The 27,694-nt window shown below is 44.6% G+C and overlaps 1 protein-coding gene across 9 annotated transcripts in view; it reads right to left on the minus strand.

Moving 5' to 3' along the window:
• Nucleotides 1–27,694, minus strand: part of LOC110487106 (semaphorin-6D) — a 123,578-nt gene that overhangs the window by 25,688 nt on the left and 70,196 nt on the right. For all 9 annotated transcript variants that reach the window (XM_036945765.2, XM_036945769.2, XM_021559031.3 and 6 more), the window contains 11 exons: nucleotides 11,831–12,039; nucleotides 8,679–8,793; nucleotides 8,259–8,316; nucleotides 6,582–6,638; nucleotides 6,079–6,180; nucleotides 3,861–3,951; nucleotides 3,473–3,595; nucleotides 3,090–3,178; nucleotides 2,087–2,304; nucleotides 1,011–1,142; nucleotides 661–816 (listed from right to left, as the gene is read on the minus strand). In XM_036945765.2, the coding sequence (XP_036801660.1) occupies nucleotides 661–816; nucleotides 1,011–1,142; nucleotides 2,087–2,304; nucleotides 3,090–3,178; nucleotides 3,473–3,595; nucleotides 3,861–3,951; nucleotides 6,079–6,180; nucleotides 6,582–6,638; nucleotides 8,259–8,316; nucleotides 8,679–8,793; nucleotides 11,831–11,978 (1,289 nt within the window). In that variant the 5' untranslated portion in view covers nucleotides 11,979–12,039. The remainder of the gene's footprint in view (nucleotides 1–660; nucleotides 817–1,010; nucleotides 1,143–2,086; nucleotides 2,305–3,089; nucleotides 3,179–3,472; nucleotides 3,596–3,860; nucleotides 3,952–6,078; nucleotides 6,181–6,581; nucleotides 6,639–8,258; nucleotides 8,317–8,678; nucleotides 8,794–11,830; nucleotides 12,040–27,694) is intronic.

Below are 27,694 nucleotides of genomic sequence, written 5' to 3' on the forward strand. Positions count from 1 at the left end.
AACCACTGTACAGCTGCTCTCAACTTTCCTTCAGTCCCACACAAGTTGATGACATGTTGTTTACTCAGAACATCACACTGACTGGCACTACGCTAGCTAAATGACTCAACAACGTGAGGTATTCATCGTTAAAGTTCTGTTGTTCAGCTCGTCTCGGGAGAGTTCTGAAGCAGATGTGACGTTTGGAGGCAGATGTGAGACAGACAGCGTGCCTTCCCTCCGCTGTGTGAAGACGCCTGGTTGTCTGTCAGACTGGCTCGGCTTTACCATGTAAGTCACAGCAGGGGACCGAGCTAGGTGGCTGTCTGACAGCCCTCTGACACCCATTCTACATTCAGCACCACTACATGGCTGGGCTTCTAATGAGCCACTGGCACTATTTCCTGCATTAGTCTGGTAGACCACACCCGGACGGTGTCTTTCATTGATGTGCTTTTCAGCTTTTCACAGACCCCTTCCGGTTGGATCTATAATTTTGGGGAGGCCCTATCCTTTTTGGGTCTATCTTTGATGTGGTGTTATGGAAGGCCTCATCCTGACTGCGTCAAACTTTTATATTTAATGGGCTTTTCATGTTGAGACAAGGGACCAAGTTTTCTACCCATCAATTTTCCCTTTTATCTATCCATCTTTTCATCCCTCCATCCACCCTGTTACTACCTGCTGGTTGTGCGTGTGAAGTAGGGCCGGTGGTTGACGGAGGGAACAGCCTCGTCCATCAGGGGGTGGTTCTTGATGAAGGTCAGGGTGTCGTCGGGGAAGGTCGTGGACGACTTGTAGGCAGCAGCAGAGCCGTCGCCGGCACAGCAGCCTGGTCTGTGAGACCGAGAGGAGGGGCAGAAGTTAGTCAGTGGAGTTTCAAAGTCAGTGGGCTAGATTTACTAAGAACTCACAGTGAGGGAATATAATACTGTAGATGCAAACTTTTGTTGACAGTGTTTACACTGGAATAAAGTACATTTATCTGGATGGAGGCTGTCAAAGTTCCCACTCACATGTGTTGGTCTTACCTGGGTTTGGGTACCTGCTCCTCAGGCACGGGTGTCCAGGCTGACTCACTGTTCCTCTGCTCCTTGAACTTCCCGTTGAAAGCCTTCTCAATGTCGTCCATGTAGAATGCACATACTGCTGAGCCTGTGATACTGATGAGGAAAACAACAGAGACATCTGTCATGGGCAGCACCCACCTGTAGCACGCGCTCCAGCAGGTATATCTCTCTGGTCACCCCCAAAACCAATTCTTCCTTTGGCCTTCTCTCCTTTCAGTTCTCTGCTGCCAATGACTGGAACGAACTACAAAAATCTCTGAAACTGGAAACACTTATCTCCCTCACTAGCTTTAAGCACCAGCTGTCAGAGCAGCTCACAGATTACTGCACCTGTACATAGCCCATCTATAATTTAGCCCAAACAACTACCTCTTCCCCTACTGTATTTATTTATTTTGCTCCTTTGCACCCCATTATTTGTATTTCTACTTTGCACATTCTTCCACTGCAAATCTACCATTGCAGTGTTTTACTTGCTATATTGTATTTACTTCGCCACCATGGTCTTTTTTTGCCTTTACCTCCCTTATCTCATTTGCTCACATCGTATATAGACTTATTTTTCTACTGTATTATTGACTGTATGTTTGTTTTACTCTATGTGTGTAACTCTATGTTGTTGTATGTGTCGAACTGCTTTGCTTTATCTTGGCCAGGTCGCAATTGTAAATGAGAACTTGTTCTCAACTTGCTTACCTGGTTAAATAAAGGTGATATAAAAAACATTTTTAAAAATGGGAAAGGCCCATATTAACCCAGGTTATAATGGATTGTATAGCTATAAAAACATTCAAGACTGCTGCCCAAGGTTGTATAGGACATTAAACAACAATCTTATAAAATAAGCTTTTAAAAATATACAAGGGGTAGGATATTGCAAATGTGAGCATTATCTTCTATGAAAGCATTTGGCTGTTTTTTTATTTATATTTTCTATAAAAAGAGGTACAGTAAAACCTCATTATACTCATTGTATGAGTATGTACTGTATATCTGTATGGCCGTCTGTCATGTTGCTGCCTGGTACTGTGACTGACCTGTTGGCCTGTGTAGTGAAGACCCCCAGCACGGCTGGTCTGAGATTGATCTGCAGCACGTTGGTCAGCGACTGCAGAACGTCAAAGTAGAAGAAGGAATCGCCCGGCACCGAGCAGTTGAGCCTCGCTTTGAGGAACGACGTCCAGTAACGCTCTAGAACCCTGGGAGAACCTCCGTTGTCGTTCTTACATACACGAGCCACTCTGGAGAACACAACCTGATTGGGGGGGGTTAGAGGAATATCTTTATAGGATTTTCCACATATTTTAATTCCTTTTGTGTTCATTCAGTAACATAACACAGTGTCATGACATGACATTGTTTCACATTTGACATTACATTGCAGCCTATCCAATACAATCCAACGTTATTGTCCATATGTTACAACAAAATAAGTTTTGTGTTCTCAACCCCTCCAGACAGCACATACAGTATCACACATATCATACAGTTGAAACAAGGGGAGATTCTACTAAGCTAAATGGAATTGTTTTAAGGTCATACGAAGGATCATTTATCTATTTGATTTTTAATTTTAAGACACCTTGAAGTATCAAAGAAATATATACAAAAATTATTTGGTGAAAAATTGAATTTGGCTTACTGCTATTAGCCCATACAAATGCATTGAATATCAGATTCTCTACATGGAACAACAGATAGTCCCCCCAAAAATATCAAAAAGGAAGTTTATTTTGAAGTGTCCTATATCTGAGGGGGATAAAAAAAGATCAGGAAACTATTACGTTTAAAAAAAAAAAATGTATTCGACCCCTTATTTGTGGCACTAAACTATTCAGACCCCTTCACTTTTTCCACATTTTGTTACGTAACGGCCTTATTCTAAAATGGGTTAAATAAAAAATTCTCATCAATCTACACACAATACCCCATAATGGAAAAGCCAAAAACAGTTTCTGAATTTTTATAAATTTTTAAAAATAAAAAATAAGATATATTATTTACATAAATATTCAGACCCTTGAATTACAACTGTCGTACCTTGCCAAGTGTGGTATACTCCACAGCAATCTCACTGAAGAAGAAGTACACATAGTTCCCGTACTCAATGGCATGGAGGAAATGAGGCTCTGAGGAGACAAAAGGGAGAAATATGAAACAGTAGAACTGACTGTACTACTTGGTATTCACAATAATAATGCATTAGGCAGTCAGTGTTTTGGTAGGAAACATCACTCAAGTGGATACCACACATTCATTTAGAATGAAATACCACCAATATGTAATGTACTGCATACAAATATTTCATGATACATGGCAATGCAAAACTGAGAAGAATTCAGAAGGAAGATTCAGGAAGATTGAGGAAGGTAAATTCACAAGTTGTTTCAAATTAAGACCTGAGGCCAAGGCCAGGTGCTCACCTCGTAGCCATTTGGAGTCGTACTTCACGGTACGAAGCACCGGGCTGCTCTCTCCCAGACTACGGTAAATTACCGCATCACTCGCCAGGAAGTCTGTCATGGTGGCCGAGTAGAAATCGCCACCTGAGAGGAACAAAACAACTAATTTAAGAAAGGCGTGCTTTTTTTCAAATGAACACAATTGCAGTGAAGACTAGAAACCCATGCCTCCCAATGTGTATTTTCATCTCTTGGCTACATTTCATGTAGGGGCTGTGCTGCTCTCAATAACACTGTGTGAACTATGTCTAAATGTCACTGGCAAATTGGCAAGATTGAGGGCAGGTTTACTGATCAAGTTGCTGCCCCCAGCTGACATGTCTCTCTGTCTCTGTCCAGAGCAACTCACCAGCGAAGAGGCCGACGTTGGATTGGCGAGACTCAAAGGGACAGCGGGCCTGACCCACCACTTCCTCACCGTCCTGTTCCAGTGTGGACATCTGGGAGAGAGAGGGAGGAAAGAAGAGAGGACTCAGAGAGGGAAGAGGGTACTTCATAAAGCTATTTATAGGAGTGTAACTAAAAAGAAATACTCCACGGAGCTTATATTGAAAAACCTCAACTAAAATAACTAGGTCATTGTTTGCAATTGTTAAGTTTAATATTTCCCCCTTACTGAAAAATCGATTCAGTCCAAACTTGAGTATTGTTCTGTTTTATATCAGGTTAGCTTTACGGCTAACTGCCAAGTTATAAAGTCGACCCCTTAAAGTCATTGACAGAATGTGCCTCTAGTCAATCCTGATGAATAAATAGGAACACGTGTCATAAAGATACCTTTTATTTAGTACGTTTTACACTGCATTGTAACAACAGTGAAGTCAAAAGGTCAGGAGTAACACTCCTGTCAGCCTGCTCTATGGCTGCTACTCTGGTAGCACTGTGAGGAGACAGTATCTCCTAACCACAGATCTTTAGCAGCTATTCCTGCCCCACCGTTAACAAGGCCGTAAACCTCGGCTCAGACAATACGTGTGAATCCCGCTGGGGTGGGGGAAGGGAGTAGCAGAATGCGACCCGGAGGAGAGGTCATTCTCGGCAGCTCCAGCACACCAGCCTTCACAAACACACACAGTGACAGCCGTCAACATGTGTGTTTATATTTAATGCTGTGTCATTGCTCAGTGTTCCCTATGGGTACACTCTCCATGTGAGACATCCACCAATGCTACTGTGGCTGTTATAGCTCTGATATATCTGCTAAACCATGGTTCTGGGGCTTCAATAGTGTGATTTAGACTAGAGGCTACAGGTTTTCACTTCCTGGTCTAACTACCATCTGGTCACACAACCTCTGTCTTTGATCCAGCTGGCTCATTGGGCAGAGTGTTTTGTGGCGATCAATTTACATGGAAAATGCACTCTGTGCAAAATAAAACATCTTCCACCCGTCCACACCCACAATCCAATCCCCTTCACCCTAACAGACCCGCTCCTGACCCCACTGCCCTTCTCAGTCTTTCTAAGGAATGCTGCAGACAGATTGCATGATATGATTTCAACTTCAGCACACAATTCCCAGTTCTCCGGGTAGACATCGCTCCCGGTTTTTCCGAGCCGGGAGGGAGCGGGACAGGGAGAGGAATTTGTTCTGGATAAAGTGTAAATCAACGTCTTCCATTGGGAGTCTATGGCGGAAAAGGTAAATCTTCTGCAGTGGTCTGTATGGATTTAGCCAGCTCCCCAGTGGACTTCTCAGACTGTAGACGCTACGTTCCCTCTTCCAAAAAACACACCGTGAATCATTGCCCAGAACCGTGATGTCATCTCAGCTCAACCAGACTTCTTTTGTATTGGTAGACATCCTGGGGAGTATGAGTCCATCTACGCACCATGGTCACGATTAACGTATCGCTATTTTCCTTTGTATGTTTCCACTTAGCCGAGATCTCGCTCTTGCACACTTTGGGTTGTTAATCATTTGAGCAGTCAGATAGCCATTGAGACTAGGTGGCGTGAGTTCTTTTGGAACTAAAGTAGTGGCTCTCCTGGGATTCTGACTCCAGTTTTCAAGCAAGTTTTGTTTTCTCTCTCCCCTCCCTTCTCTCGCTTTCTCCCTCCCTCTCTTTCCCCCACTCTGTCCCTCGGAGGATGATGATCTCAAATCTGCGGTTGCAGTTTATTCATCAGATGTGTAAATAAAGACGGTTATTATCATCATGGATCTGTGTTCAGTCAACAGACCGCTGCCAACCTCGGTTGAGTCAACATGTTTCTCCATCAACATCCAGGATAGCAGCACTCCTTTGAAGTGTTGATGCAATCTGGAGCCCTATCTGTGCACGACAACGTTGACTTGATGATTTTATACTGTAGATAGAGAGGACACTTTTTTTTCTCCCAAAAAGTTAGGAGAAAGTCAGTATGTCAACACCTGTAGGCATATGCTCTGAATGCAGTGCCCTTAACCGCTAAACCACCCCATGTTATGGAAAAGAGCACTTTGACATTGGTTCAACAATTTTTTTAAACTAAGCTTATTTACCCCATCTGTTAGGTTTCAGAACAGTGCTGGGTATGGAGCTGGGGGCTTTAGATCGAAAGGTGACTGAGGTGTAGTGTCCTACCTTGTAGTTGCGGCAGGTGGGGTTAAAGGCGTTGGTACCGCAGGCAAATAGCGTCTCGTCGTTGCGTGGGACCAGAACTTTGATGTAGTTGTAGCACTCATCCTGTCAAAGGGAAACGGCTGGGTTTCAGAGGACGGCAATGTGACTACTGGCTGCTGGTGTTATCACCCCACATGCAGTGTCATTGCACAGCTTATTATGCACTGAATTGCATTTTGCTAAGTGTACACACGCACACCCTCTCAGTCATACTTCTGTTCCTATTCTTGTCATTCCCATAATCCCTGTGCTGATCTCTATGGTTTCACTAGAGCTCTGGGAGGCTGACGCTGCTTGTGCCACAGACTGGTTCTGGAACTACAGATACCTGTGGTGCCGATTTTGATAAGCAATCTATGCTATTGTTAGTGCTACCCTCCCACATCAAATAACAGACAGTCAGAGAGCGAGAAACAGAGAGAAAAAGAAAGAAAGAAAGAAAGAAAAGGGAGAGAGATACTCACGCTGTTCTTCCCCCTCACTGTGCATTTATCCACATCCTTTGTCTTCCAAGTCAATTTCTGCAACACACAGACAGCCAACTGTCAGAGCAAGAAAGAGACCCTTTTTTCACCCAGCCATTCAAATGCTATTAGGAGACAGCTGTGATGAAAAAAGAGCTTCTGACAAACAAACAATCAGACAGACAAACATCTGAAACACCTGAGGAGCTGTGTCTAACTTTGTCAGCGTGCAACTAAAGACTATTGTTCCTCTCTTACAACCCATCACCCATACAATCCATCACAATCCACATGTACTTCTTAACAACAAGACATCTCTATGGATAATTCGACCAACAAGAAGATCAAGGAATCAGAAAAGAATCTGCAATGCATTCCTATGGGAAGTAGATTGCCCTGATACTAGCTATCTATGGTCCTCCTGGATGTCCTTATCTCCTAGCATTGACCCCCCGCTAGTGGAGTGAATAGGACGAAATCCATCAACTTGTTAACAAGGTCGCCTGGTTGAAGGTGGTTTAATGCACTGCCCACCAGTGCAGATCCACTGTTCCACTGCCGACTGACTGGAAGCGTGATTTACTGACCCCGCTGTCCTCCCTGCAGGAGCGCCAAACTCATCAACACCATGGGGCATGCTGGGAAATAAGATTTCTCCAGAGACTAAAGTGAAATCCCCCTTTTGGCTCAAGACTCAACTGCTACCCTTCTGGGCCTTAAAGTGGAGTGAAATGTTTCCCCCAAGGCTCTTCTCACTTCCCTATTGAAGATCCAATATGATAGGATAAATAGGATAGACGTCAGCAATATGCTAATAGTTCCCCCTAGACCTCTGGCAGAGTGAGGTGGAGTTAGCTATTTATTGCTTATACCCATCCAGGCCTTTGAAATACAGTATCTCTGAGTGGGGGATCATGAAGGGTCTGGTGAGGAGACTGGGGATTAGAACTGAAACTGGGCCATAGAAAAGGAATAGATCCATGATGAAGCAGACCCTAGGTTTTTGATTATGACTCAGCCGCACACTAATGAGCTCACTGAGACCGATAAGAAGCATGGGAAAGTCAGAAAGCCAGGTTGGTAATATGGCTGATGACCAATGAACTATGCACTATGTACTATGCAATGCACATATTCTTAGTTCTCCTAACTTCCTTTAAAATACATACTTTCTCTTCCGACAATTCTCTGCACTACACATCATTCCTCTCATGTATTTCCACTGCAATCATGTACATCAATAACGTTAGATCTCATTGATGTTGAGTGGGTCCCTTATAGGGATGACTCATGCAGTAAATGAATCTAAATACGATAGGCACAAGCAAACACAAGCCTTAAAGTGATTTTTATTTAAGTGCAATCATGTTTGACAAATGCGATTCAGATGGGAGAGAGAGAGAGCACAGCACTTCAAAACCAGGAGTGCACGACATGACTTCTATTGGATATCTGTCTGAAGTGAAATGGCTTCATATCTGCATGAATGAAGAGATTGGCTGAGTAAGAAGAAAACAACACAAATCAACTATATTTAAAAGATGAGCAGAAAAGTAGGAGCCATTGAACCACCAGTAATGCTCTTATGTCCAGCCAGCTGCAATGATACACTAGTCTATGACCCATGAGGTCATAACTCATGTAAACGATGTGTTTGTAAGACAACATAAGGCTTACCTGTTGTGGGACGATCTGCTCAGAGGAGGCGCTGAGACTGACAGCAAACACATGATCCCTGTAAGAGGTCAAACGTCAGAAAACATTTGAAGCCTCTATGTCCTGAAACCCAATCCCACCACACCACACCCAAGCTGCCTGTTCTTAGCCTAAATTAGATTGATTAGGGTCAGTCACAAAGCTCTTTAATGCAGGCTTATTGATGTAGAATGGCTTCTTGCTGAGCCTGAGGAACCTTTTAGATAATGAACCTACTGTATGACAATATGAACGTAACGGGAGCTATCCAATACGGTTGACTGATACAATGACAGAAATAATACAAAGGGATTCAATGAAGAGCTGTCAATACAGGGATAATGTAAGGCAGTCCAGTGCATTAAAGTTAGGTGAACAATACTGAGAGGCGTGTTGACTGACCTGGCTGCGATGTAGAGCATGTGGTTGATCCGGAGCATCCTCTGGAAGTCCAGGCCCAGTCGTACTGTATCGTTGTCTGACATGAGGCCCTGGAAGCTTGGGTACAGGTAGGAGTCTGCATGGGGAAGGGGAAAGAGTAGCAAGCTCAGTTCAGTGACAGTGTTCATCTGGGGAAAAAACATCTCCATAACGACAAACCAGGCACTAAAAAAATCAAGTGTGTGAATCTGAAAATAGGGTGAATTCAAGCACAAAAATAGAGATTGTTTGAGTACAAGAGAGAGAGAGAGAGAGAAAATAGGTTGTTGACTTGATAAAACCCTCTGATTGCAGTATGCTTTATCAGTTTCTATTTTGGATGCCTTTCCTTTGCCCCACATTTGCTGCAGATGCCCAGATTGCAATTTGTTTTAACTGTCAGGTGGTTGTTATTGTGGGCTATCCCATGACTCTATTCTGTGCTGCTAGAGATAATACACTTAACTGTGTAAAATAAGAGGGGGGGAGTGGGAAGCATCGCCAGACCCTAAGTTTATCACAAGAGCTGGACAAAACAAAAACACTGCAACAACTGGGACATGCTTAAACCACCTGACCAAGTCCTAAAGCAAATGGGACTCCCTAAATCTTTCTCAGATTATTACCAATCCCACAAGGGATGACTCCAAACACCCAGAAAGTGCAACTCTCCTCTATGTTATCCTCACAAATAATCCTGATCGGTATGAGTCTGGTGTTTTGTGTGTTGACCGTAGTGATCACTGTTTTACAGCCTGTGTTCGTAATGGCTGCTCAGTGAAATGGACCTGTCCTGATTTGTCATAGACGCTTGCTAAAAAACATTAATGAGTAAGCCTTCCTTCTTGAACTGGCCTCTGTAAAAGGGTATAGAATCAGCTTGATCCCGCCCCCTCTGTCGAAGACACTTGGAACTTATTTTTTTATATTTTCAGTGGTATTATTAACAAACCAGCCCCTGGTTCAGCCCCTGGTTCGACCATGATCTTGCAGAGTTACTCCACCTCAAGAATTGCATTTGGCGAAAGGCTTGGCACACGCATACTCAGGCTGACTGGCTCTCGTTCAGGCAAATGAGAAATAAGTGCACTCAGGCTATCCGGAAGGCCAAAGTTAGTTACTTTAAGGAGCAGTTCTCTCTCTGTGGGTCTAACCACAAAAAGTTCTGGAAAAGGGTTAAAGGCCTGGAGAATAAACCCTCCTCACAGCTGCACATGTCCCTTCATGTTGATAATGTGGTTGTTACTGACAAGAAGCACATGGCTGAGCTCTTTAAATCACCACTTCATTAAGTCAGGATTCCTATTTGACTCAGCCATGCCTCCTTGCCTGTCCAAAATTTCCTCATCTCCCACCCATTCTCATGCGACTAATCCTGATACTCCTCCTTTTTTCCCCCCTGCCCCGCTACAAAGTTTCTCCATGCAGGCGGTCACAAGGTGCTAAAGGAGCTCCTTAAACTTGACCCCCAAAAAACATCTGGGTCAGATGGTTTAGACCCTTTCTTCTTTAAGGTTGCTTCCCCTATCATCGCCAAGCCTGTCTCTCCTTTCTGGGGAGGTTCCCATTGCTTGGAAGGCAGCCACGGTTCGTCCTTTATTTAAAAGGGGAGATCAAGCTGATCCTAACTGTTATAGGCCTATTTCTATTTTGCCTTATTTATCAAAAGTGTTGGATTTTTTTTTGGTCAATAATCAACTGACTGGCTTTCTTGATATCTATAGTATTATCTCTAGTACGCAATCTGGCTCCCGCTCAGGTTATGGACGTGTCACTGCAACCTCAAAGGTCCTCAATGTTGTCACCATTGCCCTTGATTCTAAGCAATGGTGTGCTGCTATTTTTATTGACTTGGCTGAAGCTTTTGATACGGTAGACCATTCCATTCTTGTGGCCGGCTAAGGAGTATTGGTGTTTGAGGGGTCTTTGGACTGGTTTGCTACCCACCTCTCTCAAAGATTGCAGTGTATAAAGTCAGAACATCTGCTGTCTCAGCCACTGCCTGTCACCAAGGGAGTACCCCAAGGCTCAATCCTAGGCCCCACGCTCAATCTACTTTGAGAAATGAACTCAATATACTTTGAAATTACAAAACAAAAACTCTAAACGGTGTACAAATGATGGACCTATATTCATACAGTTTCTTGATTGTCCAGCTCGCTAAAAATCACTAGACAGTCAGGGAGCAATTTCTAGCACATTTTGACAGAAAGGAAATGTAACAAATTATCAGTGCAGCGGTGCAGGACCTCGATGAAGACCAAATGTGATCCCTGGGAAAAATGAGATCGACACCTCTGGCTTAGGCCTTCCCGTCCAATTTAACCTCTGTAATTTCAGATAGTGTCCCATTTTAATCTCCTCAGGGGAAGCATCTTTCCCCCAACTAAGCAAGTCCGGCTCGACTGTTTAAAGATTTTAACTCCGGGGCGATTGGGTCAAGCAGAGCAGTGATTAGCTGTGGGGCAGAAAGGGAGCGGGATAAGTCCACCCCGGCGAACGCTCGCTCGTTCCTTTAATTACTCCTCAGCACATTCACTTCCTTTAAAGTTTCGGCCGCCGCGTCGCCATGGAAACCACTAACCCAGTTCCTCCAATTAGCCTCTGCGAGGGAGATGATTCCGGAGGTGGAGCTGGATGTATTACCATACATTATGGACATCCTGGGGAGTTGTGAGGGGTTCTGACGCCCAGTTACCTACAGACCTGCTGATAAATGTCCCTCATTACACCTGAGATGGGCTCCAAATATAGATCTATTAGCGTGGCTATTTATGCCAATGTTCCACTCCTCCAGATAGATAAATTAAAGCGCAAGGCCTTAGTCTCTGTCACCTCTTAAATAAATGGGGCTGGCCAGGACCTCCTGACCACACGTGCCACTGACGGGCTGTACGTGTGGCCCAATCAGACACTGTATTATGTCATATAGCTAAAATGTATAGCCATTTTATTTCGATAGTGGCAAATATGTATTTGAAGTCGTCATCCTATTACTGACATAGATCTGTAAGACAACTGACAAAATATGTGTACATACAACTAGACATGATGCTGCCCTTTAACGGTACATCAGAACTTCATGCCCCCCTGAACTAAGGAGCAACATTGCATCATGATGGGCTTGCACTCACGTTCTCTCCCCCCAATGCTGATTGGCTCCAGGTCCTGGGGGAAGGGTGTGACTCCCATGGCCAGGTGAGGTAAGAGTGCTGTGAGGGCTAGAGCCAGGACCACCGCCAGAAGGGGGAGGGGCCGAGGCGACCCGGGCACCAGCCTCATGTTGGCAGGGGTTTACCACACCTCACCAGAACAGCATGGCCAACAGCGGGCACACCACCACCTAGAAGAGGAGAGAGTGAGACACAGGTTAACATAGCTACAACCAAAGTTAGCGGTACCATTATCTGTTAAAACAGTCACAGGCTAATGTGAATGACTGCAACAGTAGCGTTGGCTTCATAATGCTCACTATAATTCTGCTATCAAGTTCTACAGTAGCTGTTGGAACTTTCAGAGTTTGGATGCTAAGCTCTCATTAGCATGCGATGCTCACTGCCAGTGCGGCATTGTGATTGAGTGTTAGCTGAACTGTGATGGCAGCCTGAACACAGAGAGAGAGGGAGAGGGACAGGAACAGAGAGAGAGGTGAGGCCACAAGGGCCCCTTACTGGGACACCTGGCTCATTTACTCCCAGCCTTCAGTCTTTCACAGGTGACTTCACACAATTAACCACCGCCCCCACAGGGGAACGCGACCCCCACTGTCTGCACCAAGACACCAGGCCCAAGGGGGAGGTGACAGGTACCCACTTTCACCTAATATACAAAAATATATATATATAAATTGTTTGACTAGATGGGAAAAACGAGTGGCTCCTGTAAGGTCAGACGATTCAAGTTTGAGCAAAGTTTACTCTCTGCATTATTAATCACTCAGGTAAGCTATGTGCCAGATCTGAATTGTCTCGAAATGCTAATTTCCACATCTGCTTGATTTCTGGGATGAGAGACCAGGACAGATGGATGCGGATTGCGCAGGGATTTGTTAAACTAAATCTACAGAATGCTGTGACCTGTGTTTTGGCACCAACTTAATAAGGGCAGCGTGTCCTCTAAGGGTTTCAACTCAGCACAGCCCAGATTGATGTAGTTCACCAATGCGATCCTGCCACACAACTCTTAAATGGGGAGCTGAAAATAAAGTCAACAGAGATATGAACCGCCATCAATATTGATAACATGCTGCCTCATTCTGATTCAGAGGAGATTCGCATTTAGCGATGAGGTCAAGCGATGATCACAGTGTCATAAATCGAGGGGAGGCGGTGTCTGCTCCTGTTTACTTCATGAATTACTGCCTCCCGCGTGTCCTGCCTGGGCGATATATGAGGACATTACTCCCAATGGATTAACTCACAGGCTTTTCGGCTTCTCAGAGGAGGTAGACAGCTTGAGCAAACAGGATATGATGCGGTGGCTACCTGCCTGAGCAGGCCAAACAGCATGTCCCCAAAACACCACTGTCACCCCATCTAATCTGAATATATCATTGATGATCCAATATCTTTGTAAATGCTCTGAAGGTTGAGCAATGGCCTCAAGTTAAAAGAGTATGCTCACATTTATACTGATTATGCAAAGGCTTGAGGGATCTTGAAGTTAAAAAAAACTTGGTAAAGTCGCAGTTTAAAACATGCTAAATAAACTCAATAAAAACTACAAAATTATTTGCATAACTGTCTCCCTGCTCTCATTAATATGCATAGACTAGACCGACGATCATAAACATGTAGAGTGTGAAAATCAAAGGTTATGGAGATGGGGCAGAGATCAAATATCGACAAGTGCAGAGTATTTATCCAATGGCTATAAAGCCAGGAAAATGCAAAGACGACTCACAGCAAGACAAGCACAGTGCCTGCAGGAGCTTATGCAAGACAGACCAACAGATACACTGACCCTACAGACCCTCTGAGGCTTCTGGACCTTCCACAGACTTCCACACAAAGGCACTGAGTGGATGAGCTTCTTGGCGTGTTTATCAGCAGCACCCTGAATAGTTGCGGTTCCTGTTTGTGAAGTTCTCCACACGTTGACGAGCCTCACAGCTTGGGATGGATGTGGAGCTTGTGGAAGTGGAAAATGCTATGACGAAATGCCCAACGTAATCCAATTAAATCCTAGCTACAGTAATGTAATATAAACCAGCATAAGTCCCTTTGATCTGATGCATACACTGTTGTCCTGGGGTTCACTTCCAGACGGGTGCTGGTGGTGGGGATTTGGCAAGAGGCCTTTATCTAGGGCTTGATGACAGTGACATGGTAGAAAGAACCCTATCATGTAGGCTTGAAACGTACTGTATGTGAGGCACGTCCAGTCTTTCATGCTGAGTGAGTGACAGATGTGATGGTAAGCATCACTGCGAGAGCAGGGGCCGACTTCCGCCTCTTTAAAAGACATGCATAGACATTCCACAGTGACAAAGTCAACTTCTTCTTAAACTCAGAGACTCACTATGCCCAAGCCCCATAAAGCCACTGGCTTCATTTAACAGTCTTTTAAGATGTGATTTTACAAATATAATTTGGGGCCTGCCTTCAAATTGCCCTGCTTGTGGAGCATCTATTGTGTTCATGTTGTTTATCGCCTCAACCAGTAAATTCTTCAGCTTCTTCTCAATGGGATATTTCCATAGTGACAGGGGCATGATCTAAAACCCGATACCAAGGTCCAGCTGCTACCACCACACCGAATGCCGCCCGCCAAAACTTGCCATGTCACAAACACAAACACACCACACCTTCTCATAAACATGTTAACCATGCAGCACCCTTTAGGAATTTGTTGCTGTCTGTTTTCTTTATCTAATCAATTGCTTTTTACAGAGTGAATGGAGAGGCAGGCTGATGAGCTGACAGCTGTCGATGGGATATAAGCCACTGCTTATCCCGCCCCACACTCTCTCTCTGTGTTCTGTTTTGGATGGGATGTATGGGATCGTTTTGTTTTTAATGAACTGGACTTGTCAAGCCATCTGGGAGATACTGGCAGTTGGGCCTCTTTGTAGGGCAAGGAATTGAGGGCCGCTGGGGCCGCACATTGATTATCTGACATTCATTTGGATTAGACCACAGTGATGGTTCTGTGGTTTGATGAGATGTCTTCAGGCTGGTGGTTTGAGGGCTTTTTCACAGCACTGTGCGAAAATGAAACTTAATGATGAGAAAATGGGAGCCTTTATGAGGGGTGGATGAGGCCACGGTGTCATCTTTTAAAAGGATCCATTTTAATTCATACATAAACCTTAACAAGTCAATCTTTATGACCCAGCTTCAGTTTGGCCAGGGACCACAGTTCCATAAAAAGATGCAATTAGAATAAATGCCAATTTTATCCTCAATCAACCGCTTTATGCACCTGTCTGCTCCAGGGATGTTTATTTTCTGCACCTGTCGTACAAACTAAATAGAGGCGCATTATCCTAATGCAGACCCACCCCCTCTGATATGCTGTGACCTCACAAACTGAACACCGCTGCAGTTTCACTGGGGGGGGGGGGGGGGGGGGGCGAATCCCTTCACGGTTTTGGATAACAGGGGGATAGCTAGCCAACACCCACCCCCCGCCTCTGCGCCTTGGGACGCCACAGGGCCCCAGAGAAGTAGGAATTGAATGAGTCCACCCCCAGTATACATGGGCCTACATAATGAGGGTGCATGTCCCTGGCCTCTGTCATTTCAGACACGATTAGGCACATTACCCCCTGCTCTTCATGGACCATTACCCACCCAGGGCTCTGCTGGGGACTATCACATCACCATGGCGATGAGCAGGGACAGGGGGCCAGATGATCTGCCGCAGAATGTGTGTGTGGTCGGAGTGTGTAGGCCTTTGTCGATGTGTGTCTACCTCATTTGGGAAAGGGAACACTGCGAATCCTGTTTAGCTCTCTAACCATGTATCCCCTAGCTATCGTGACTTTTCTCTGGTCGGTTTACTTTCAGTGATCCAATGATTAAGACTGTGTAATGGCCATTGTTCTGCTTGATAAAGAACCAGAAAGTCATCCAAGTGCATGGAGTACACAGTACAGGTCATTCATTGATCAATAGCAGTTCTGTGTGAAAATCTACAAGTTGATAGAAGCAGGATGCTGTTGTAATTTCTCACATTATAAGTTACTCAATAGAGTGATTAATGAAATGACAACAGGGTAACTTCACAACTCATAGCTGAGGAAGCACATTGTTTATTCAAGACTGTGGTTACCTCAGGAAATGGCACTCAGTTTTCTTTTCATTCTGACAAAGTTTGACCAACACCTTATACATTTTCTGCTGTGCAAAAACTTAATTGGAAGAAAACTCATCCGAGGAGTGACCTTACAACAGAAGATTCCGTCGTTAAGCCTGGGCAACATCATCCTTACCCTACTCTCTGAGAGTTCATCTGACTGTTGATACCTGAACACTGTCCCATGAGGCACCATCACAAGGCTGACAATTGGCTGCTGAATAGAGACTGTTTTCTAGTCACAGACAACTCTCCTCTTACCCTGAGACATCCACTCCCCTACAGAGTGCTCAGCACTGTATGCAGCTGATGAGTCACCTACGGTTTTCAGGAAGTATGATGCTCCTCCTATCACTGAATTCTCAACTCTCCGCCTTCTGTAGACTTTGTGTTAGATGCTACTTCTCAACAAGCCCCTCTTCTGCCCGAGGGCCCTTTCAACTCTCTACATGAGCCCCTCAGAAAGAGGAACTTCACTAATTAGATTTCCAATGGCTAACCACACAGACACCGCCGAGGCAAATTGGAATTGGGATCAAGGAACATTGGACAATAATTGGGGAACAGCTCCCGCAGGATACGGAGGAGATTTCTATGGGTGATTTTCAGATGACTGCTACATGCTGGTGGTGCTTGGAGTTCATCCTACTGTTGCTCATAAATTAACTTACTGGAGTCTTTGAAAGCACCTATACAAGTTCAACCACATCCAGCAAGGCCAGCAGGCTTCAGGACGTTTATAGCCTCTGCTAGTTTAACTACTTTCACAGTAGTTTTAAACACTTCTTTATCAGTTACTTCTGAATTCCACTTTCAGTTGGGGCAGGAGTGCAACAATGTTGGATGTCAGTGTCAGAGTTGCAATATCGGCAGGCTTTGACAGGCCAAGTCCTGTGAATGAAGTCAACACTTGATCTAGATGAGGGTCAGAAACTTAAACTTGCTGTTGAATAACAACATGTCAGTTGAAGTTGATGGGGAATTTCAGAGGCCCTGCAGTAGCAACATGAGAGCGGCTCAAGGGAGGCCTCAGTGACAACATTCTGAAAGCCCTATTAGCATGCTGGGTCAAGAGGGAATGACGGCTGGCTGCTTTCCTTTTGGTCCCTATAGTCCCTTAGTTCTGGAATCTGCATTTCAAACGGATGGTGGCAGTGTCGTGGAATCTCTCCTTATCGTCTTTATCTGACAGTTGCATGGGCAGGAGGAAAGAGTTTGGGAGAGGGGAGCGGAGATACGGGGCACCATGGCATCCAGGGTGAGATGTGTCTGTCAGTGGAGGTCAGGACCCTCCCTGCCATCACTGCCACTCAACTTGCCTCAAAGGGATGCTGTGATGGCCTCCTCGCCCATAGGGTTCAGACAAAGTGACGGGTTGTCCTGTGAGATGGGCCATCTATTGTCACCCTACGTAAGAGTGCTCTACGCCTTCCACATGGAAGAGTCCCCACAGATTAAAGCCCGTTTGTTAGCCACGGGCAGCGCATCAAGCCTCCAACTCATCCCCACCAGCTCCTCTCTCTAGGAATCATGTAGGGCTGAATCAAGTTGACAGTGAGAGTCAACTAAAGTTGTACGACAGGAAGAAGTGATACTGTACAAAGTCCATGCAAAGGTTCAGTAACCGTGGGCTGAGGGCTCTCTAAAAATGAGACTGAAAGGGAGCATCTAAACATTGGTTTGAAATATCTCACCAATGTTCAAGGACCCGAGAGATGTTGACAACTCAAACACACTACAGCAGTGATACATAGAAAAATAACTGGCACCCATTACTTTCTGTTTACTGGTATCAATCTCTGAGAAAAGTGCCTCTGCCACCAGTCTGGGCCTAAACCTGTAAGGCATCCTGCCACAGTGGGTTGAGCTGGCCAGACTTCAGACAGGGATCTATGCGAGACACAGACACTGAGACGGTCGTCCGATCGATCGGGAGAACCGCTGAGAGCGTCACCCATCGTCTTTCTGTCTACTTGAGATGAAAAAAGCCCCAAAGGCTATCAGCGAGAGACGGATCAGTCACACACTAAGGTTATCCTCTTCATTGGTCTGCCTCATATTCATTATTTATTTTTTATCTTCAGACAAGCCGTGTAATTCACTGGAAAATCCCTCTCTCTGTCTATCCATCTACAGTATCCATTCATCCACAGGATCCATCCACAGTATCCATTCATCCACAGTATCCATCCATCTACAGTATCCATCCAGCCACAGTATCCATCCATCCATCTATCTAGCTAGCCATCTCAATATTCCTCTACTCTTTCTAGTGTGACATCTTCGGATGAGTGTAACCCCGGGTCACCTCATCAGACCTTCTGGCAGGAAAATGCAGATGTCGTTCAAGCTCCCTCCTCGACCCTCCTTCCGTCGTCTCCACCTCATAACTAAAACTGAATGTTATCTACCTCCTCTCAATCTCCCCATCATCAATAATTCAAAGTGTTCTTGAGAAACACTACCTGAACCTCTATTGACAGAAACTCCAGCACTGTCATTCCCTCAAGGGCATCATAATTGGATCCTCAAAGTCTGCTGCTACAGACCCAGGCGGGGGAACAGGAGTCTGTGTTTACGTTTTTTTGTTGAGGTGTCATTGTGTGTGTTTGCTTCTATTTTTACATATTTATTTCAGTACTCCAAACCAGCCGCCCCCAGACCCAACAGCACACAGCAGGAGCCATCCCGTGCATAGAGTGACCTGGCCAGTCTTCAGAAATATTCCCCTCAGGGGTGTTTTAAAGGTGGGCGGGAAAGTGTTTGGTTATCTAGCACCGTGGAGAAAGGATTGTGGAGGGATTGTGGATGAGTCACATTGGGAAGGGCAGTGAAGCTCTTTATCAATTGCAGTAGTGCACTTTCTCAAACCTGGAGGGGGCAGTTGTTTGGCACAAGTCAAAAGGTGAAGAGAGTTGCATTGCAAGCAGGAGTGACAGCTTTTGAGAAGGTTAAAATTCTGAGAGCTTGATTTCACAAAGCAACAGTTTAACTCCCACAGTACATGCTTAAAAATAACAGGCTCACCAGTATGACATACAATTGTATCATAACATGCAGTATGTCAACAGCTTTAATATTTCAGTGTTGATGCGGGTGGTAGAACAAAAAAAGACACATCAGTCATAGAGCTAAATTAAGTTTAAACAATAGCAAAAAGCTGTCAGTATTGACACTAAACTTATCTTCAACATCAACGTCAGCGGTATTCAAGGCCTCGCTTTTATGCACAATATACAAATATGGCAAACTCAACGCTGCTGTCGTGCAGTGTCCTCTCCTCTGACAGGTCAACAATAGGAAGAGATAGTGCTCCCTCCCACTACGCTTTGTAGACTATAGTACCAGCGGAGCCTATCATTATTTCACCAGAACTGCCGACCACCCGGAGGGGAGAGGAGAGGAGGGTGGAGGAGAGAGAACAGCCAGATGAAGATGCTATTCAAAACACTCCTGCTGGGAAAGATGAAACGCGCCACACCAATATAAGCGAGGGAGAGTAGAACGGGAGGAGAGGATGAGGTGAATAAGCAGCGCTGTCAGTGCTCATCAGGTTGCTGATCGCTCAGTGTTCTCCAGTGGCTCTTTATTACCACCGGGGGGGGGGGGGGCTATCCCTGGCCCCTCCTATCACTTAGGACCCCTGAGTTCAGCCTTGGTGGTACAGTAAAGAGCAGCAGCGGGGTGGAGATGTGTCTTCCTGCTGGTGCCAGGTCCCCTTGGGTGGCGGTGCAAGCTAATGGGCGGGGTGACCGAGCTAAGCGGCTGGTCTGCCTCCCTGTGATTAGATTTGGGCTTGTTGAGAGTGAGAGAGTGTGTGTGTGTGTGTGTGTGGTGCTGATCCCCCTCATCACACGGCTCTGATTAGGCACTGCGGTGGTTCTCTGGCTTGGCGAGCCCTCGTTCTGCTGCCAGTGCAGAAATAAAGCCTGTCTATCAGCGCATCGGTGCCAGGCTGATTCTGAAGGACAACAATAATTATGCTCACTGCAGAGCGATGAGAAATAGAAGAAACAAAGTTTACGGTTATTGGCAACCTTGAACTGTACAGTAGGTTTAATAACTAATGTTCTAACATAACGAAAGTAACAATTCATGAAGGAGACGGAGTGTTCTTTGCTATTTTCTTTCTACCCTTCTATACCATGGCATTACAAGGAAAGGTATTGAGACTGAGCCCCTTAGAAACGGGGTCAATTAAGTAAATAAAATGTTTTAAAACATGTATGAGAGCAACCTTTCTTTAAGGCACTGAATGGTGCTTGAGCTGAGGACTGCTGTGATGATGCCTTTGTATCCGTCTCCGTATTTAAGGTGGGGAACAATGAGAGAATGCGACATCTCTATTAACAGAAAGCTCTTTGATCTCCATCTTTCTCTATGCTCTCCAGCAAATGGATCCTCCCCAGGCACCAATTAGATGGGTGCACTGTTTGCACTTCAATCTCTGCATTCCAATTCTGAAAGTTGGAAGACACATGAATTATCGAAGTGAATTTTGAGTGTCACGGTGTTCCGGAGGTTTCATTTGCGAGTGAACTTTAGAGGTAGTGAAGAAAGATGAATCAAACCCCTCAATTTACTCATCTCAGGCACATTGTGCCAATTTAATATACATCTTTCATTCTGTTTGAAGGACCTGTACCATGTTTGTCAGAGCCATAGATAGAGCCCTTAGGATGCAGGACAAGCACACAATGATACGTATGAAAACATGTAGAAAGCACCTAGTCAAGGACTCAGGCGTAACATTAGAGACAGAGTAGTTGTGAAAGGAAGATAAATAGCGTCCGCAATCACGCTGCCGTCACCCACCAGATCCATCCTTGTCACATTACCACGAAAATATAATACATTTAAAAAAGAAGTGGGCACGCAAGACGGGTTGGTGACAACAGTATGTTCTTTAGCAGCTGGCGCACAAAATGGCCGACCTCTTTAATAAATTAAAGATTTTCCAATCTGAGAAGTCGATGCTGATGAAGGGACATATAAATCAGGTGAGGAGCGGCGGAGGGGTTCTGGAGAATGCTCCTCGCTGTAATGGTATTATCATGCCTGCGTGCTTCACTGTTCCTGTGGAGATTAAACACTTTATCATTGTCTTGGCTACAAACAGTCCCCATTCCCAACATGCATCCCATAATCAAACCCCTTCCCATTCAGATCCACCAGGCTGCCACTCTTAACAACACCATCACACACTGCCTGAGGGAGAGTCAGGAGAGAAAGAGAGTGCGAGAGCGAGCGAGCGAGAGAGCATAGGGTTATCAGGGCATCCCTACGTTCGGGGTTATGGCCTCAGTGGATGAACTGGACATCATTAACTTTTTTTTTTTTTTTTAGCTTTTTGCTCCATATATCTCATGTTATTGCTGTGGCACTTCTTTCTCAGCTCAAGAAAGTCCATGACCATTGGCTGCTCATACACAGAATGTGAAGTGAGGCTCTTCTCGGTGTGCTGAAGGCTACATTGTGTCAGTCTGAAGTACTATCAAAATGCTTGGGTTGGTAGCGCAGGCCTGTCTGACAAGACTATGTCCTGGGGACATGTAGTCTAGCCCTGTTGTGCTGAGAAAGAACCAGTCGCTGTAAATGAGGATGATGTCTGTGACCTCGCAGTGCACTGATCTGGAATCAGCCAGGCAATCAATCCTCCCACTCAATCTCAGCTCAGCAGATGTACTGACAGAACCACACAACATTAAGGGGTTAAGGTGCAAAAACAACAACAGCTAACAAAACAGGCACACTAGAATAACACTATTCATGATTTTTATTTTAGGACATTTTTTATTTCTGGATAGTGTATTACAGTAAACAATGGATCTCATGACTCTAACCCAGACCAGAGCTAGAAGGGCACCAGACCAGAGCTAGAGGTGCACTAGAAGAGAAAGGAGTCATTGAGGAGCAGGACCGGCATACCAGTATCGCGATACTCGTTAGTATCGTGGCAAGGAAACAAAACATGAAGAGGATTTAACTTCTTCAGGAAAACAGTCCTAATGTTGGAAACAAACATTATGTTGTCATCCAGAGTCACATTTATTCATTTCCCAAGCTACAGCACACAATATTTTAAATACAGCAGGATTTTAAAAGGATCAAAGTGTTTTTGTCTGCTTGGTGTTTTCATTTTTGCCATGGAAAAAAATATTACGATGCTGGTATCGTCCCGGCCCTACTAGTTGGTACCAACAATGCTTTCTCTAGTCTACAGATTGTTGACTAAGGTTAAGTATGGGCATGGAGACTGAGTGTTGGAGTGTGTGTGTGTGTGTAAATGTGTCTCTGAGCTGTTAAAGAGAGCCTCTGATCACAGTGCAGATACTGTAGATCCTGCAGCCCTTAGGGAGGATAAGCTCTTATCTTTCGGCTAAATCCCAAATGTCGTTAAAGGGGCTCCGGAGTTGCTTAGAAGTCCAACTAATTAGAGTTCAAATCATTTTCGGTAACACTTTACATGACACCTAGCGTCATAACATGTAATAACACAGCCATAACCATGTCATAATAGCTGACATAACTTGTCATAATATGGACATAACACTGTCTTTACACATATTCAGACCAGTTGTGACTTATATAGCATTATTTTGTGGCTGGTTATGACATCTACATAAGGCAAAAACATTCCATTACACCATAGCCTACTTGTCCACAGTATGTTACATACAATTTTCAGATATTGACCATATTAAATTATCATTGTGATTGCACACAAATCAGACGTGCACCTAGCCCAATGCTCTGTTGCTGATGACTGGGATGAATGCATAAACAGATTTCAGGAGCAGGACAAGACACCCTCTTTTTGACTGATGACTGACATAAGGGCATGTACGTGATAGGTCTATCTGGCTCATATGATTATGATGGTCATAATGCTTCTTGACAGTGGAATAAAGTGCATTTTCTACAAGTCATCTAAAATATGATGGCGGACAAAATTGACAAAATAATTCACGACAACAACAACAGACTTTAAAAAAAGGGAGGGAAAAAAACTATTGAATAAATGTGGGTTTTGACACTTATGTAGATGTCACAACCAGCCATAAAATAACCCACTATGTCTACAGTTCACAAAGCACGATCAATGAGTTATCAACCTAGCTAAATACTGTACAATGCAGCAACCCTTTGTTTCAGATGTATAGAAAACAATAAACTAGCCTGGTCATTCTTGACAGACATTCCGTTAGGGTCGAGATGAGGTGAGAGCCGTTGTGTGGAACGCTGCCCACTCTCAAACAAAACAACAGTCACAGTGTGGATCAAAGTGCCGTATGTAGTATTTTTCTGTCGAGCCTCCCGCTGCTCCTCCGTCCAGGCACAAACACGCATCTGCAATTGTTGTCCTGAAGTCAAAAAGCGAAACGCGGCAGGCACAAAGAGAGACCAGACAAATCCACAGGGCGAGGGCGAGAATGAAAGATGGACAGAAAAACAGAGAGAGTGAGAGAGTTGGAGAAAAACAAAAGCTGTCTGTTGCTTCCAGCGTCCCCCCGACTTACCACCCCCCACTACGAACTTCTTCTCTCCCTCAGCAGCCCTGGGAAGCACAGGAGGTTGGTGGCACCTTAATTGGGGAGGACGGGCTCGTGGTAATGGCTGGAGCAGAATTAGTGGAATGGTATCAAATACATGCCAATCCATTTGCTCCTTTCAAGTCATTATTATGAGCCGTCCTCCCCTCAGCAGCCTCCACTGGTGGGAAGGTATGAGCAGGCAGCCGTAATGGAAAAGAGAGGAGACCAACAGGCCCATCTATAACAGGCTAGATAGTGGTGTATGGGTGCCGTTAAGCCTGGGCGATGGTGTCATTAAGTGTGAGTGCGTGATAAATGCACTCTGCTTGTCGTATTTGAGATTCTCATTAGTCTGTGTGCAGGAGGGAACCGGAGGCTATTACTCTTGTGGCTGTGGTGACACGGCGCAGAGTGTGTGTCTGTATCTATTGTCTGTGTTTTGTTGTGTACTGGACGTGTGGACAAAGGGAACGTGTGTGGCGAATGTACAACTGTGAGGGTGTGTAAAAGAGTTTGATAATAATCTCCTTCTGTGTCATGGTGAAATGCTCTGTAGGTGTGTACATACAGTGAGTATACAAGAACACCTACTCTTTTCCATGACATACTAACTGCTATGATCCCTTATTGATGGCACTTGTTAAATCCAATTCAAATCAGTGTAGAAGAAGGGGAGGAGACAGGTTAAGGAAGGATTTTTAAGCGTTGAGACATGGATTGTGTACGCGTCCCGTTCAGAGGGCGAATGGGCAAGACAAAAAGGCCTTTCAATGGGGTATGGTAGTAGGTGCCATGCGCACCTGTTTGTGTCAAGAACTGCAACGCTGCTGGATTTTTCACACTCAGAACTTTCCCCATGTGTATCAAGAATGGTCCACCACCCAAAGGATATCCAGCCAACTTGACAACTATGGAAAGTATTGGAGTCAATAGGCCAGCATCCCCTTGGAACACTTTCGACACCATGTAGAGTCCATGCCCAACGAATTGAGACTGTTCTGAGAGCAAAAGCGGGGGCAACTCATTATTAGGAAGGTGTTCTCAATGTTTGGTATACTCAGTGTATATAGGAAGTGAACGTGTGTTTTTGCTTTGTGTGTTGTGTCAGATTTCTCAAATGCTCCCTTCAAGGTACAGACAGCCATAGCTATAGCAGCAGCCAGCCTCAGAACGACCTGTGGGTCGTCTGGACGTCTGCTCTGCTCCAATCAATACTTGGAGGTGTCCTGTTACCCTGTCTTCCCTAAGCCTCCTCTCCCCCCTGCTCAACGGGCAGGCAGGCAGCCCTTTGTTGGCAGTTGTTCATATCAGCTCTGGCTTATCATAGAACATCACAGGAAATGTGAGAACAGCCACGTACAGGTCAGTGACACTTTTCATTTGTCTCGGGTGATAGGGTTTGTCAAACTATTCCTGGGCTGCCTCATCACCGACCGCATTTGCTCACTTAGAGGTTGACTTTCCCCCCTCATGTGAAATGTGGCGACGCTATACGGCTATCTTGACCTTGAATTGCATCATGTTTTGAATTGAATTTATTTTTGAATAGGAAAAGTCCTCCGGAATGGAGATGGCATTGTACTGCAATAGAAAGTGGTGCGACACATTCCGCACAACTAAGAAGGATATGAGAAGAGTTTTTAAAATAGATGCCCTTTGCAGTATCTGCTCTACAAATCATCACGTTAGAAAATTAACTAGCTAAATCTAAATGGAGGGAGATATTTTTAAAGCTATAAGACGACACTCTATAAACAGGTCCCTGCTTGGTGATTGTGGATGTCTAAGGAGTCAAATTAACCAATATGGTACTGGAGTACAAATTAACTTTTCCTAAATAGGTGTTCCAAATAAAGTGTGCCAGGATATTAGATTTTCAAGTTGTCATTAAGGCAACATCAAAATAGCTTTTAATGGATTGTGTACTTGAAATAACTTTCTAAATATAATTTTCACGGTTTACTTCTCAATCTGACCCAGGTCTTACATTGAATTACCAAGATAACATGCTACTAATTATTTGGATGGTCAATATTAATTTGAAAATAACTCAACATGCTATAAAACAGCTCCTTCTGATAGTTTTATTGTTTATTTACACAAATCTGCCCAACAGACTACATTAGCGCAAAGTCAAAATGTGTAAACACGCAATAAAATGTACATATCACGACTGCACCCATTTTTTCCCTCTTAAATCTTTCAAATTTGTTGTCTGGCATTCATCCAATTCAAATCCATTTGAAACTGTGCACACACACACACACACACACACACACACACACACACACACACACGTCAAAACATTCCATGCAGTGCTACGCCTGGGCGTTAGGGTTCATAAAATCCCCAAATAGCAAGTGATGCCTTGTAAAGCGAAGGTTGACTTTGCAAGTCGGGTCTCTTACACCATAACCCTACGATAGTTCAGTTTCAATTGAAACAGACTGACATCTCTAACAAGGCCCAGGTATAGTTACAGCACAAATAAAAATGATCCAATGTTCAAATTGTCTTCCAGAGTAGAAACTATAGCAATATTATTTATTTTGGGAGAGGTAACAATTACATTTGAGTCTATCCTATTAAATGACTAATCGTACAGTAAAAAGGCAAAAGTAGCTTCCTTTGTGTTGAAATGCCATGCCAATTAAAGTCTGGAAGTAGCAATAGTGACGACTACCTTCCATTACGTTACATCCCTGTGCCATCTAAAATTATCCATGCTCATGGATTTAGTCTCTCTCCCAGGGTAGAGGTACACTTTCATCTCTGTTATTCTTTCTTCATTCCGAGGATTGGCGGTGCAGAAATCTTTTCTGTGTGCTAAAGCTCCACAGCCATATGTCACCACTGCCCTGTCCATGACACACACACTTTTAATCAGAGCTCAGTGATGGACCACATTGTGTCCTTTAGACCCGAAGCTTTGAGTCCTGGACTGATACAGCCGTGCTCTAAGCCGGTTGGCTGCCTGCATCCAGTACTGAGCTTCATCACACACATTCCTGGGTAGCAAAAAGTTAATAACTGTGAGTTCCTGTGACCCATAGGAGTTTCATTATATTTACATCTTTTAGTGGCATTTAACAAACTGAAAATATACAGACGATAGAGGGAAAGTCCTCTATCCCTATAGCCCAGGGAACATCAACTAGCGGATGGTCAGGGGGCCAGAACATAAATACAAATCATTTGTAGACAGCAAATTGACCGCAAGAAGCCCAAACAGACACACTACATGACTAAAAGTATGTGGACACCTGCTCGTCGAACATCTCATTCCAAAATGAGGTGCATTAATATGGAGTTGGTCTCCACTTCGTTGCTATAACAGCCTCCACTCTTCTGGGAAGGCATTCTACCAGATGTTGGAACATTGTTGTGGGGACTTGCTTCCATTCAGCCATAAGAGCATTTGTGAGGTCGGGCACGGATGTTGGGCAATTAAGGCTGGCTCGCAGTCGACTTTCCAATTCATCCCAAAGATGTTCGATGGGGTTGAGGTCAGGGCTATGTGCAGGCCAGTCAAGTTCTTCCACAACGATCTCGACAAATCATTTCTTTTTGGACCTCACTTTGCGCACGGGTGCATTGTCATGCTGAAACAGGAGAGGGCCTTCCCCAAACTGTTGCCACAAAGTTGGAAGCACAGAATCATCTAGAATGTCATTGTATGCTGTAGCATTAAGATTTCCCTTCAGTGGAGCTAAGGGACCTAGCCCGAAACATGAAAAACAGCCCAGACCATTATTCGGGCAGGTAGCGTTCTCTTGGCATTTGCCAAACCCAGATTCTTCCATCGGACAGCCAGATGATGAAGTGTGAATCATCACTCCGGAAAACACGTTTCCACTGCTCCAGAATCCAATGGCGGCGAGTTTTACACCACTCCAGCTGACGCTTGGCATTGTGAATGGTGATCTTAGACTTGTGTGCGGCTGCATGGCCATGGAAACCCATGCAATGAAGCTCCTGACAAATAGTCCTTGTGCTGACGTTACTTCCAGAGGTAGTTTGGAACTCGGTAGTGAGTGTTGCAACTAAGGACAGACAATTTTTACAGGCTATGCGCTTCAGCGGTCCCATTCTGTAAGTTTGTGTGGCCTACCATTTTGCGGCTGAGCCGTTGTTGCTCCTAGATATTTCCACTTCACAATAACA

Source organism: Oncorhynchus mykiss, chromosome 2, assembly GCF_057628025.1.
Source record: "Oncorhynchus mykiss isolate SJ-2025 chromosome 2, ASM5762802v1, whole genome shotgun sequence".
NCBI classification, from domain to species: Eukaryota; Metazoa; Chordata; class Actinopteri; order Salmoniformes; family Salmonidae; genus Oncorhynchus; species Oncorhynchus mykiss.